The 14,771-nt window shown below is 38.3% G+C and overlaps 1 protein-coding gene across 3 annotated transcripts in view; it reads left to right on the top strand.

Moving 5' to 3' along the window:
- LOC119737383 (junctophilin-1-like) overlaps positions 1-14,771 on the top strand; it is a 52,214-nt gene that overhangs the window by 3,840 nt on the left and 33,603 nt on the right. For all 3 annotated transcript variants that reach the window (XM_038211705.1, XM_038211706.1, XM_038211707.1), the window contains exon 2: positions 5,490-6,022. In XM_038211705.1, the coding sequence (XP_038067633.1) occupies positions 5,644-6,022 (379 nt within the window). In that variant the 5' untranslated portion in view covers positions 5,490-5,643. The remainder of the gene's footprint in view (positions 1-5,489; positions 6,023-14,771) is intronic.

Here is a 14,771-nt window from a genome sequence, read left to right on the forward strand (position 1 = left end):
ATCATTTTGAAATACCTTGCTGGACTGTTAGTGAATGACAGTGTAAAGCATCCTGTAAAATCATGGCACCTGGTATACTGTCATTTTCAAGAAAAGTGGTATTTTTTTATCAATTTCCAACGCTGATCGGCTGATCAGCGTTGGAAAAAACTGGCTTTTTTTTTCAAATACTGGCCCCAATTGACCATCGCACTTGTTTGCAATCGATTACAAACCTACATGTATGAACGGGTACGAGCCAGCTAGACTGGTTCCCTGACCTTACAATTCCCCAATGTATGTAAACTGATCTGTTTCTTCTTATATGGAGTCAGGGAACCAGACTACTGGAAAATGATTGTTTTTCTTGGTTTTTATAGCATTTTCGAACCCAAAACCTCAAAAACGTCAGTGTAACTATATATGCTATAAATTTCCAACCCCCCAATTCCATCCATTTCTGAAAATTACAGTAAAAGCAAATGATGTATATTCCCTTTAATAGTACTAATTATATATCTTCAGCCAGGGTTTTCCTTTATTCATTAGTGACAATAACATAAACGCTTATATCAACCCCATTTGAACAACAGAATAACAATGTAGAATTTTCTTTATCTTCGACGCAATTTTGTTTTCACCGATTTTGCCATTTACCGTACATGTACATGTGTGTAAACTATGCATAACGATGGACAAGAATTTCCAGTACTTACAAAAGTTGACTTTAATTTTTTTTTTCAGTGAGCTACCATTCTGTGTTTTTCCCCATTTCTTTGCTGTGGCAGAAATAAAACTGTTGCCATTTTTATTTTTTGTGATTTACTAGCTGTGTTCAGTGTTCAAGCAAAAGGAGACAGTCGTGTTCACACTGTCGATCGTGGACATCCTATTGTCCCTCTTTTGTTTGTACTTAAACATTTTAGAAAGACTCCCATAGGTTTTGTACACGACCCAAATCGCAGATGTACATGTATGCTGGGAGTTGTGGAGGATAATGTTCTTCTTTTGTTCTCTGGTATTTTTCCTCCACGGTTTGAATAGATGAACATGCCCATACTTACATACATGTACACATGTGTGCATGCTTTTGCTTGCGTCACAATACCATCAGAGCGCTTATTCCAAAATGTCTGTGAGACATGTCTGAATGCGAAGATATAGATGGGTCCATTAAGGAGCTATGTTCAATATAAATCAACATAACCGTCCTGTCAACACTCGTAGTGAGCTGATAATATATTGGCTTTTAAAGTTGTTTACATATGTCACAGGAGAATCAGTGAAATGCAAAAAAAAATGCTTATATAAATGTAGTACATATGAGTTTGTTTATGGTGTAAATCGAGGACACACACGTGCAACATCATCGGTGAGGACAGAAATGTGTACAAAACCAATGAGAGCTGTTGCGAAAAAGTACAAAGGAAAAGGGAAGAGGAACAATAGAAAATCCTCGATTTACACCATATAAACAAATGTGCCTACACATGTGTACGGGAAAAAAACATGAAAATCCAATTATCCTGCTCTACTAAAAAAAATTAACAGACAGGCCCTACAACTAAAGAAAACTGTCTGTTTAAATATTTAACACATGTATACTTCACTCTGGATGGTATTTACATTCTAAAAAAATATACTAGGTTTAGTAAGCAGTCCTGCATGGGACGCGTCTACAGTTTCCGTAATTTAAAATTTAAATTTGATATCCCGCATCAGAGGAGACAGAATTTCTGGAAATTTATTTTTGGGAGGAACTAATTTTCATATAAATACCACCGTGCGTGTGCAAATCCTGTTAATAATTAAAGTGTGTTTTTATTGGTGAATGCTACATGTAATAGAAGTGCTGTGCGCTATACACTCCATGAATATAAACAACTTGCCATTAATCCAAAAAACATAATTTATCAGAGAAAGTGATAAACAATTTCCACGGGGCTTCAAACGCTGCAGGTGTTTTTTTTACTCCATGGTTCAAATTCTGACAAGTTACTATCATGCATGGGTGAGATTGACACATGTTTGCGATGATTGTGCAAATTGTTCACGTTTTTGTACACGTGTCCCTTTTGTGATCATATTTTGGAAAATAGTTTTTTTCCAATGTTGCATAACTGTTTTTTTTTTATGAATTTGCTGAAACAACAAATTGAAGTGTGTGATTGTGATACATCTTTATAAAATTCATGAATTTACCGTACAAGCCAAAATTCCTCCCAGGAAATTTGATGTGTAGGATGTTGTGGGCATATACTACCGGTACATTGTACATGAAACATGCAAGCAGTACCCGTCAGTAGCTTGGGTTTTGGAAGAAGGTGAACAAATCTAAAGGGCCTGTGTAATTTAATTTTTGTTTAATTCAGTCCTTGTAAGTGCACCTTAAAGTTTGTGAGTTTGTGTCCCATTTCACCTTACTTTCAATTTTTTTTGCCATTTTAAAAGGATTTTGGTGCCTTTTTAGTTTTTATGCTGAACAATGCAATTTACATATTATACATTCATGAGCAAAATTGTGATGTCATTTCAGGCAGAAAACTCAATGTTACTGCTATTGCAGCACAAAAATTCGCCAGAATTTTGGATATTTTGCTCTCCTCAATTTTCTTTTCTTTGGTGATTTGTTGGTGATTCTGACACTGACGGTAGGCCAATGAGCATGGTTTTCTCACAAAATGTTTACAAAGAGCAAATTTTGGGTTCACATTTAAACTGAAAACCCCTAAACTGAATCGTGTCTTCCTGAAATGACATCACAGCAATAGCGCCTTCATTTGTTAGGAAAAACATGATCATTTTAAATGTTTAAAGAAAGGCACTTTTCAATTTAAGATTAACCAAAAAGGGATGTCAAACAGTTTTGTATACATTTAAGAGGAGTAATAGGTTAAATAGTGTGTTCCTAAGAAAAATTCATCGCATGGAGTCTTTAAATTATCAAATAGGTTGACCAAATTGTAGGCATACTCTACTTATTCTTTGTGCGCCGAAACATGTATACAAACAATGTATGTAGACCAATTGGCACGTGCTGTCACTAAAATATCACATACATTTGTACATGGAGGCCCCCTTTAATGGCGAAAGCATTGTGCTAGCTTTTGTTCAGATAATCCATTATGGGGCATTGGCTTTGCACAATAGCACGCACAATGTTTCTGCCATTGAAGGGGGCCTCGTGATCACCAAATGGGGACTACATGTAGTTTGTTTGCAAAGTGGGCAACAGGCCCTCAAGGGCGACTTTTCCTTAAGCAGGTGACTTTTTCAAGATGCAGGTGACAGAGGATGATGCCATCTCACCTGAGTAGTAGGCGAGATGAAGCCTCATAAAACTAGCTTTTGTGCATGATACATGTACATCTAACTTCCTGCCAAACAAAATGATGCAGATTTTGTCTCTAAAGTCATCAGAAATATTGACAATTGTTGGTTTCAAACACGTGCAAGAGTCATTCACCTTGAAGTTGTTCCAACGTCCGTTTCATCACCTTCTCCTCTTTCATACTAAAAAAAGGAAAAACTTGGAAAATAAGGTCTTACATCCCTCAGGGAACCATAGACAGGGAGGCAGGTGAAAAACAAGCTGTGAAATACGACAACTTGCGAGAAGCCACAGGGGAGGGGGGGGGGGACACACTTCACTCCGACACCTGCTTCACCTGAGGTGATCAAGATCCAGGACAACACTCCTCGTGTGTCTTCATCATTGGGTCATCAGCAGGAGATAGCCAACAAGGATCAGCAAGTTTTGCATTAATTGTGCATGTACCGGTATAGTGCCTTCACGGCCGTGTTTTATTTTTTTCTTTGATCGTCACGGATCATCACGGAACGTTCTAGGTTGTCAGATGTCTTAATTTAACTCAGGAGGTACATTGTACGTATGTATACTTATGTACTGCTTACATCGACTCTGCTACATGTATTTTACTAGACATGTCCAACGACTGTTATGATTGTTACCATTGTTAAGCAAGTTACTTGTACAAGAATGTTTTTATGATTCAATCATGTACATGTACATGTGCAGCTACACATTGCACATGTCATTAACATACCTTTTGCTTTTATTTTACAATAATTTTCCCCAAAATTTGTAAGTTACAATTTGGGTGAAAAGCACAATATGTACCGGTATGTAGAGAAATTCGTTCACAATTGTCTTCACATCGGCGGTTTTTATCTGTCGGTGATATTTTCAAAAGATTTATTTAATTTGTGCTAAAGAATTCCCAAATTTTGAAAAGGTCCTCCATGATAAATAATAAGTGATTCGTACACCAACGCAGTCTCCTTGGAAAATACATTGTAATTTGTCATAAAAATACAGTCCTTAAAACTTTCTGATTTCAGGCGTAGGCCTACGGTATTTGTACAGTGACAATTTCTAATTATGCAAAGCGGCTGTCTCATCAATCTAGATTTACAACAGCCTGCAATCTCATTTACTTCCGACAAACATGTATGTCTGTTTCCGTTTCCATCGTGTCACCTGCGGAACTATCAAATTAAAAAAAAAACTCTGGAAATTATTTGCCGTTGTTCGAGAAGGGATGAACAATTGCCTGCTTTGTAACATTAATCATTAAAATGGACACATGCTGGCGTGCCGTCTTCATGAAACGAGCTTTAAATATTACCAAATGCTCGAGTCATTGTAATATTGGAGGTTGTAAAATTCTCAATGGCTCTCTTCCTGATGTGCATAATACATGAAGTAGTACACGCACACGCCGGTGTGCATTTACTCTTCACTCAAGAGATGCTATTGTTACCGGTGTAGATATATTCATATTTATGTAGGGTTTTAGTAATCTAGTTGGAGCGATTACATCGTGTAGTCATTACCGGATGCAATTTTGATATTCAGCAACGTGCTTGCAGCGTGCACATGCTGTGTCCATCAAACGAGAGCCTGGCGCTTTTGACCGCTCGGAGGGACTGTCAGTGGAATGCATATATGACGGTCTGGCTGGTTTGCTGCACGGGTACATGCACATGGGACTTTAGCACGACGTCACTCTATTAGGTTTGCTTATGGCCACATATGAGATCGTACGGTGACTAGTGCCGCTGTGAAATTTCAGGTACATATGTACATATCATTCGAAGTGTGAGCCACACAGTAACCCGTGTTCAGATTTAGCTGTTGTAAATTTAAATTGCCTGCAGTTTTCTGCAATAGTGCACGTACGTGGTCAACATGTGCGTAGAGAAGTGCGTGTCACTTTTATCTCACTGCTTTCATATGTGTATTCATTTCCAGACTGTGTGAGTTGTGTACTCAGTTTGTATTCATATGTTTGAATTGATTCGATACGGGTAGCCTGGCACTGGATTGGGTGTGTATGTGTGTGTGGGAAGAGGCTCGTGACAGGCTAACGTATACGATAGTGTTTACACCATACTTGCGTACATGCAGGTGAGTAGATGTGGCAGTTTCTCGGATCTAACAGTGGAATATTTTATGTACTGATAAGATTGTGTTTTCCTTTGCGCAGATGATGTTGGACAGCCGCAACTTGCATCCGTCGTCAATGGGCTGATCACTTGGACCAATCACAACACCCGATGGTGTAACGGCACGACCCCCGGGCTGACCGCGGCAAAGGAGCGCGTAACGGCGCCCTCGGGGCCCACAACAACTGGTACCCAATGAACGGCGGGCGTTTTGATTTTGACGATGGGGGTTCCTACTGCGGCGGTTGGGAAGAAGGCAAGGCCCACGGCCACGGGGTCTGCACGGGGCCGAAGGGTAAAGGGGAGTATAACGGATCCTGGCACTACGGCTTCGAGGTGACAGGAGTCTACACGTGGCCGAGCGGGAACACCTACGAGGGGCATTGGGAGCACGGCCGACGTCATGGGTTAGGGGTGGAGAACAAAGGTCGCTGGGTGTACCGCGGGGAGTGGACGCAGGGATACAAGGGGAAATATGGCGTGATACAGAGCCTGGCTAGTGGGGCCCGGTATGAAGGCACGTGGAGTAGCGGGCTACAAGACGGATACGGACAGGAAACGTACGCCGATGGAGGTAAGCAATGAAATTAATCATTTGCAGCACGGACCGACAGTCTCATGACATATTACCAACTTGCATATTTGGATTGTAGGCCTACACGAAATACGTCACTTCTTAATTAATGCGCTCCACATATGCTGTACATGTATACATTTGTATGTCACTTCATAGTACAACAGGTAAAATATTGCATAGCATTCACGGCAAAATGTCATTTGCTCTGAGTGCTAATAGTACGTGACTGCATAATATTAATACATAAAACATTACACCAAACTTGGTTTATTACATGTACGTGTATGAGTATAAACGCTGAACAAAGCAGCCACATGTTGTACACACATTGATTGAAACTGTTGTGTGTTGACATGGCATTGTGTAATGTACCATTTCATCTTTCAGTTACCAGTACAACAGTGAAAAAAATTCTAGAATTGCTTAACAAATGTACCGTTGTATTTTCTAAGCACAAAACCGCAGAGAACCAGTGAAAGTACACAGAAAAAGGTGGCATTTTAGCTAGTCACTTGCTTCTGCTTAGCAAAACTCCTCTCTGCCGAGCAAATTTTAGTTAAAGACTACATGTAAACTGATTATTGCTACACCGTAGTACATGTACATGTATGACCAAAGCGTAACAAGTACCAGCAAATTATTCTAGTTTTCATATTGAGAGCCTTTGTCAAAGACTATAAATTTCCAGTAAAAAAAGATGAAAAGTACACAGTTGAGTTTAAGTTTAGGATGCTGGTATCTAGAGCTTCACTCGTAACATATAGTGCAATTGACTGAGCTTTTCAAGCAATAAATGTTGTGCTACATGTAGGTGCTCACGTACACGGCACAAGTGGATAAAAAACAATAAGCCGTCACTGAAATTTTTGGCTGACTAAATACAGTGGCAAGCGGGAGTGTGGCCTGATGGTTAGAATTTGTGACTCATGATCAGAGAGCCAGGGGTTCCAAACCAGCTGCTGGCCATATGTTGTGTCCTTGGGCAAGCCGCTTCACCCCCATTTGCCTCTCTCCACTCAGGAGTACAAATGGGTACCGGCAGTAGCTGGGGAGTTACATGTACCTTCTAGGGACTGGCAGAAATATTCTCAGTTATTTCATGCCACTGAATCCCGAGATACACGTAAACACCAGCCTGATGGGCCATATATTACTTCAAAATGTGGGAAATTATTTTGAATATTCAGAGACCATTGTGATTTGAATTTGTTTCGACAAAAACAAGAAACCATACATGTTATATAGTCATCGTTATAGGCATACATGGAAAGTTCAAACATCTGTTGGACAGTGTCAATTAAAAGGTTTCGCGTTGAATCGGACACAGTTCATTGTTTCACACAGGTTTCATCTTGATAATGGTATCAGTGTACAAAATAAATACTCTAAACACCGGTACATTGAGTGTATGTTGGAATATTGTGGAGTGCAGTCCAAACCCAATATTACACTTTTAGAAAGATTTATGAATTTAAAAAACAATTTGAGTTTACAATCTCGAGATTTCTCAATTTCTTGCTGTAATGTTACAAAAATATTTCCTCACAGAAGCAAATTGGCTTTTCTATTTTTTTCCAGAACTCCCTCATTAAAAAAAAAGAATACACGGTATCAACATCATGCATGCAACCAACACCACACTGTAGACACGTCCGAGCCAATTACACTCATGAATACAATGTACATGTACATTAGGCCTACTGGTACATATGTACGTACCACGGATGAAAGATTTCACATGTTGCAATTACATGTAAATATCCCTATTGGTTATTGTATGGTTCTCGTACTTTTTGCACCTGAAGCAGTCAGTCAGTGAAAAAAAGAAATCAGAATTTTTTTGGGCATTTGCGACCGTACAAATTTGCGACCGTATAGATGGCTAAATTAAATTATGCCCAGTGTGAATTGTCTCCAGTTTTTTTTTTCAATGAGTTTTTCATTGGGTTTATCATGAGTTGATATCACTGAATAAGATAATAAAACCATATTTGGAAAGATGTGTACAGGTACATGTACATGTAGTTGACTGTACATTATATGTGCACCAAGCAGCTCACGAACGTGTAACGTTTTGGCTGTATAGTGACAGCCATGAGTTGACATACCAGTAAAGGTACATGTTTACTCTAGACATAATGATGAAAGCTGGCAACATCCTCTCATCTTCTTGGCAAGGAAAAACCATCTGGTATTCGTTTTGAATAGTTTTTCAAATAACACATTTGTTATTTTTGTACATACATGTAAGGCCAAAAACGCTGTGTTTTTCGTGACCCGACTGACTCTAAAATTTTAGGGGCTTAAAAACGGCATATCCCACATCACAGCAGTCAACAATTGTTTTGTTATATCATACCAATAACTCAAAAAGATAAATTCTTGTAACTTGCTGTTTGAGAAATAAATGAAATCACTGCGATGTAACCTTTGATAACTGAAAGTTTGGATGTCCTGCCGGACATTGCAGTTCTCATTGCACAAGTTGTGTGCTGGTAGGTTCCATAGGTGCGCGCAACGCATGCAATGAACACAGTGTACTTGTGATATATCACTTATCTCCACCTAAAAATGGATATATACAAGTGTGTGACATGCGTTTTTAGACCTGACGTGTACGCGACCTTTCTAGACCGTTGAAATTACAGTAGGCCTATCCAAGCACATGATATACATGTACAATACCAATGTTCAAGTACCCGGCATGTACAAAAATATGTTAATAAAAAAAACAGGGGGAAAAACACCTCCTAACCCATTCTTATTTTGCCAGTGTTACCAGAAAGACAACATTTTATTTATGTGGCCTAATGATGACGTATAAACCATGCAACTGGTGTAGTATTGATGGCTTTCATTTATTGATTGTCCTCCCCTTCTGTGTCAGCCGCTAATTAGTTCTCCTATTGTTGTATGAACGGGTCAATTATCACCCGGCAATAAACGGCTCAAGAGGTTGGTACTTGATCACTTGGAACCAGGCAAGTTATATTTCGTAGTTTGTACGTGTACATTGTACATGTTCATGTACTGCACACATGTACACGAACACTTTGTGCTGCGTTTGTTTATGGTGTAAATTGAGGACACACACGTGCAACATCATCAATGAATCAAGGACAGGGACCAAATCGAGGACTCCTTGGTTAGAAAACGTGAGAGCTGTTGCAAAAAAGTTAAGAGTATACATGTACATGTATTTATAAACAAAGGAAAAGGGTAGAGGAACAATAGAAAATCCTCGATTTACACCACAAACAAATGTGTGTGAGTATGTATGTGTACATGCTGACAATTTAATGCATGTATGTTACAATTTATGCATCATATGAAATATTGAAAACATCTTTTTGTATTCAATTTTTATTTAATTTTTGTTGTTATTACATGGTAAAAGTGAAATTACCAGACAGTTACAAAAATAAGTCAAAATGTCTCTCTACATAAAATACTTGCACAGCAGTCTCATTTTATCATTATTTGTGCATAAAAATTAAAATATAGAATTTGTAAAATTGAAAAATTGATCTGGCAGTGAGATATTTCTTATAACATGTACATGTATAGAAGCTTGCAATGAAATGGCAAAATTAAGAAAAGAATTTTCCACTTTCATAAATTTAGGAAAATGTATATGTTCGGTCAAAAAATAAAACAAATAAAAACAGGCCTCACTTTTATTGGACACCTCAACAGTCAAACAATTTATAAGGAGCTCTGCAGATGTCAAGAAATTCATTCCAATTCAGTTACGTCCCTGTGCTTGATGCTTGACTGCTCATGAATTACATCCCGTGTCTCATGTACAAGTCATTAATAATGGACTTGTAAAGAAAGAAAAAAATGTACACCATTGCCCGGACGTCAGAAGAAAAAAAAAGGTTCTAAATGAACATGTTGACAATTTACCAGGAATTCCTTCTGAAAAATGCAAGCCAACAAATGATTCATATATTACACGTGTGCGGAATGCACAGCAGCACATTTGACATCCACAGAGTGATAAGTGAGGCAGACAAATGAAAGTTGAATGTTTTTGTCACGGACGTTTGACGTTGGCCTGTTTGTAATCCACATTTTTTTTTTTTGGACTTGGGGATGAGCTGCATTTTTTTAATGAGTGGTCTACGTGACACGCAGGATGGAAGCAATCCTGTGACGCGGTGTGGATGGCTCGAAGTCGTCCAAACAACTGCTTCTTATTTCTCCTTGTTGATTGGAGATCAGTCGGTAGCAGAGCAGACATTGCGAGAAAAGTAAATAAATACCGGTAGTGTTGGAGATGGTGCAGGAAAATAGACATCCCTTTTGCCTTTGAGAAATTATGTCTTGCTTTGGACCAAACGTTAGGCCAGCTAATTTTGTTGATTGAAATGTATATTTCACTTTCAGGTCAATCCAGTCAGTAGTTTGTAGCAGTTTAATTCATTCATGAATATAACTATTGTTGAAGACATTGCAAGAAATATACACAAATATTGTTGGAAGCCTAAATAAATGCAGCAACGGGTTTAATTATAATGTCAATTATCATTATAATTGTCATTTGTGTTGTGTCTTTGGCGCTTTGTCAATGTTGTCATTGTGATTGTCACCATCATTCATCATTGTCCTTTTTATTGTCAAAGGACATTGACAATTTATGACCATAACATTTAGAAAGCCATGTTCTTTCTCAACAACTTATGCCCAGTCCCAGAATCTAGTCAAATGTCTTTTTAAAAAATGTTAACAGGTTTTGAAATTCTAAGATTCATATTGTTTAAATAGTGAGACACACTGTTCGAGAAAAAGAAATCCCACAATTTACCATTGATGGATACATGTGCATGCATGTAGTAAAAAAAATCACTTACAATTTGTTACCATGGTTACAGAGGAAACATCACGAAGAGAAATTTGTAAGCGAGAATAGAATTTATAATTTGCAAGCCCCTTTAAAGGCAAACCTCTCATCCGACTGCAAACATACCATTCATTGATCAGTCAGTTGCCGTGGTGACAATGATGCCTGATGGTCTGGACAGCCAGGAGCAGAGACAACCCAAGTGTAGATCCTGGTACTAGGATGGACATTGAGGCATCGTGGGAAGGCTATACCGACTGGCTGAGGGGGGGGGGGGGGGAGGGAGGGGGTGGGCATGTACAGGGCCAATTAAGAAAGCCTGATCTGAGCTGAAGGACACCGGAATTGAAATCAGGTGGAATCACACACTATCGATTGATGGCTTTAAAGGGTTGCCTCCAACTAGTGCTATTTTCTGAATGGACCCTTTTCATAGACATTATAGATGTGATAGCCTCTTTTGTGTTTTTAGGTATTACTCCGGTGGTGTATTTTGGGGCAGAAATTATGAAACAGAAATTGTAGGACTTGATTTTTTTGTACATGTCAACGCTCTATATTGGATATTGTGTGTAATCCATGTGTTGCAAGACAGGCTTAAAGTTAAACTGCATGATTGAGGCGTATCTACTCAAATTACAGAGACCGTGATGTGTCAAAAACTGAAGAATATTGAGGCACAGTTCTGCCGCTTGGAGGGGAGTTTATAACGTTGTAGTCCACACAAACAAGTGCATGCGTATCCATTGCACTCTCCTTCCCTGCCCCAAGAATATTGTTTTTCAAATTAAAAAAAAGAAAAGTGGGTTGGTGGGAATTTTTTTGTTTACCCTCTTAATGTTTATAATTTTCATAACAGTTACAGATTGCATACAACTGTTCGCACTTCCGACCACCTTGCAAAAAAATGCAAATAAAAAAGGTCAAAAAAATGCAGGATGATGTCTGCAAAAACTACCGGTAGGGTGGGGGCGGCACCATAATTTTTTTTAGTAAAAATATAAATTTACATGTAGGTTCTGTATGATTTTCTATGTTCGGTGAGGTAACCAAAAACTCAGATATCTTTTTTTCTTGGCCTTTAAATCATAATCTGGGGTGCTTGTTAGTACAGTAAATATTATACTGCCAGATGAGTACTTGTACCCGTACGAAGCTTGTAATGTGAGATGCACACATGTTGGGAATGAGTTACATGGTAATTAGTGATGATAACCAATCCTAATAACTTGCAGAGAATAATTTTTTGTTAGAAAAGAAAGTATTCTGACCTCAGAACGAGAAGCTACCGGTAGCGTGGCATTCCTGGCACTTGCATCAAGGAATGAAATCAGCAATTTGTGCCATATACTAACTGGAATACTTCACATGTGTACTTTTCCTTGTAATTTTCACTTTGCTACTTTATTTGATGATTTGTAATGTACAAAGTATATGTAGTATGCAAAGCAGAGCCCCAGTGGAAACCAGTTTTAAACTGTTTGAGCATAGCCCGGGTAAAGAAATGTAATAAATAAATAACTGAAGACACAACTTTAGGCGAAGTAAAAAATAAAACATGTTTCTCGTCCCCGCCCGCTTCCTTTTTGGAGGCCGCCTGGATTTTTTTTTATTATATTTTATTTTTAAAAAATGCAGAAAAAAACACCGAAGAAGTCCACGGTTAAAGCAAATGCATCTAAAACTGTTCATTGTAGACCAATACAACTCTAAATGACACTGTAAATATGTTCAGTTCTCATGTCCAACTTGTCTTTCATTTTAAAAGTGTCTTTGAACAGTGGAAACACCAACGGTTGCAGGAAATTTTTAAATGGCAGCAATCTTGAAAAAAATAAAAAATAAAAATAAAAAGCCCCTCTTCCTCCTTTTTTTCAAAAACCTGGACGAGAAACATGTTTTGTTTTGTTTTTATTCTGCCTTATACCGGTACATAGTTTGATGTCATTGTATAGACCCCTAACAGGAAAATTTACCATGGTACATGCATTCCACCGACACTGAGGCTGAACAGGTCGGCAAAAGAAAGACTCTTCACAACTATCCAGAGGTGCATTGAGTTGACTTGTCTGTGGTGCATGTTTGTTGGTTGGCTTGTCTGTTTGTTTCTGTTTAATATGCATTATTAACTGTTATGTTCTAGTGATTTTACAATGTGGTGCTTATATCTAGCGCTTTATATCGCTTCACAATTTACATACTATGTACTCCTCCCCAGTTCATCAGGCAATAAGACCAGTTTTTGTAGTAGCTCGAGATCAGCGCATTCTTTTCTCTACCCTCACAGATACCCATTTATACTCCGGAGAGAGGCAATTGTAGTACATGTACATGTAAGTGTCTTGCCCAAGAACATGTTCTTTTCTTTCCTGTTTTGCTACAGACTACAGAACCTTTCTTCATGTGTTTTGTTTGTTTCTTTGAAGTGATGAGTCTTTCTGTTCTCACTTCATCCTCACATTGGCTTCACTGCACCTTCCTTCCTTTTTTTTACAAGGGAGGGGGGGTGGATGATTGAACTACGGTAGAAATGATTGAAGGAATTATCATTCACATGGAATGTTTTGGTTACATGTACATGGAATATACATTGAATATCTGACAATCATGCTTTAGATGAAAGTACCGGTACATGTAAAGGCCAGTTTATGCTTCACATGAATGCGAATGCAAATTGCGAAGTGAATTGGATGTCAGGACTCATTCGCTGTGAAATTCACCAGGTTTGAAATGTGTTAAACTTTTGCGAATTCGCAGGTCGAATACGATGTAGTTGCTGTTACCGGTACATCACAAATTTGTGTTCGTGTTCAGTTTCGTGCCGACAATGAACCGGTCATCATGCCAACATTCAATGTACATTTGTAGATTGTAGTACACTTAATGTACTAACAAAATGCCAAAACGTGTTTGTCCACAAACATAAGTCTAGTTTTACATGTATCCTGATTTTGTCTTCCAAAGTCCTACTTTTGTCCAGTTTTTTTTTTTTTTTTTTTTTTTTAATTTTGATCTAACTTAATTCTCCTTCTTCTTCACCTGGGTCTGCTTGAAAGCCTGACATGGACAAATATTTTCACCGTCTGTTTTTACAAATCATCCTCAGCATCCTCTAATCATCTTCTTCAGAGCTCTCAAGTCAGACGTGATTGTGTCTCATCATCCCTAGCTAGACATGTTCTAATCCTGCTATGATGACTTGGTCTCAGCCTCATGGCAGGAGGTCCAACGATGACGTCGTTTCATCAGCTGTGGTAGGAGCGAGTCAGACCCATTGCCATTGCGATGCCATTGCTCCCCGTCTGTGCACGGTCAACCCAACGTTCCTAGCATTGTTTGCATTTTGTGAATGGTCAGGGCGTCAGGGATAATGTCAGAAATTCATGCTTTGGATCATGAGGTTTTGGAATGGAATTATCAATAAATTATGGTATACGTGTATATACACTGTATGGAACATAGCATGTTGATAACTTATTCATTCATATCGATGTGTTCTACATACGTGTACTTGTTCATGTCATTGTAAATGTGAACAAACGTGTACTCGTAATTAATTTCATACTGCAGTCACTACATTGTGTGTGTGTGTCAGTGTGTGCATCTGTGTCAACAGATTACATTGTTGGTGGCAATTCATTTTATTGTATACATGTATATGAATACAATGTACCGTATGTGATATTCCGGTAAGTAATATTATGGTACATATTTTATGTACATTAGTAATGTGAAATGCTCCTAATGGGCCACATGTGGTATTTTTGTGAATTTCATCGCATTAAAACGTACGTGCTATGCATCATTCACAACTTACAATTAATATTTTAAAAATTGAATTACTTAAACGTACATGTTTGTGTACATGTACACATACTGGTAGTACACTTACATTGACTT

The sequence above is a fragment of the Patiria miniata genome, unplaced genomic scaffold, assembly GCF_015706575.1.
Source record: "Patiria miniata isolate m_02_andy unplaced genomic scaffold, ASM1570657v1 HiC_scaffold_3, whole genome shotgun sequence".
In the NCBI taxonomy this organism is placed as follows: domain Eukaryota; kingdom Metazoa; phylum Echinodermata; class Asteroidea; order Valvatida; family Asterinidae; genus Patiria; species Patiria miniata.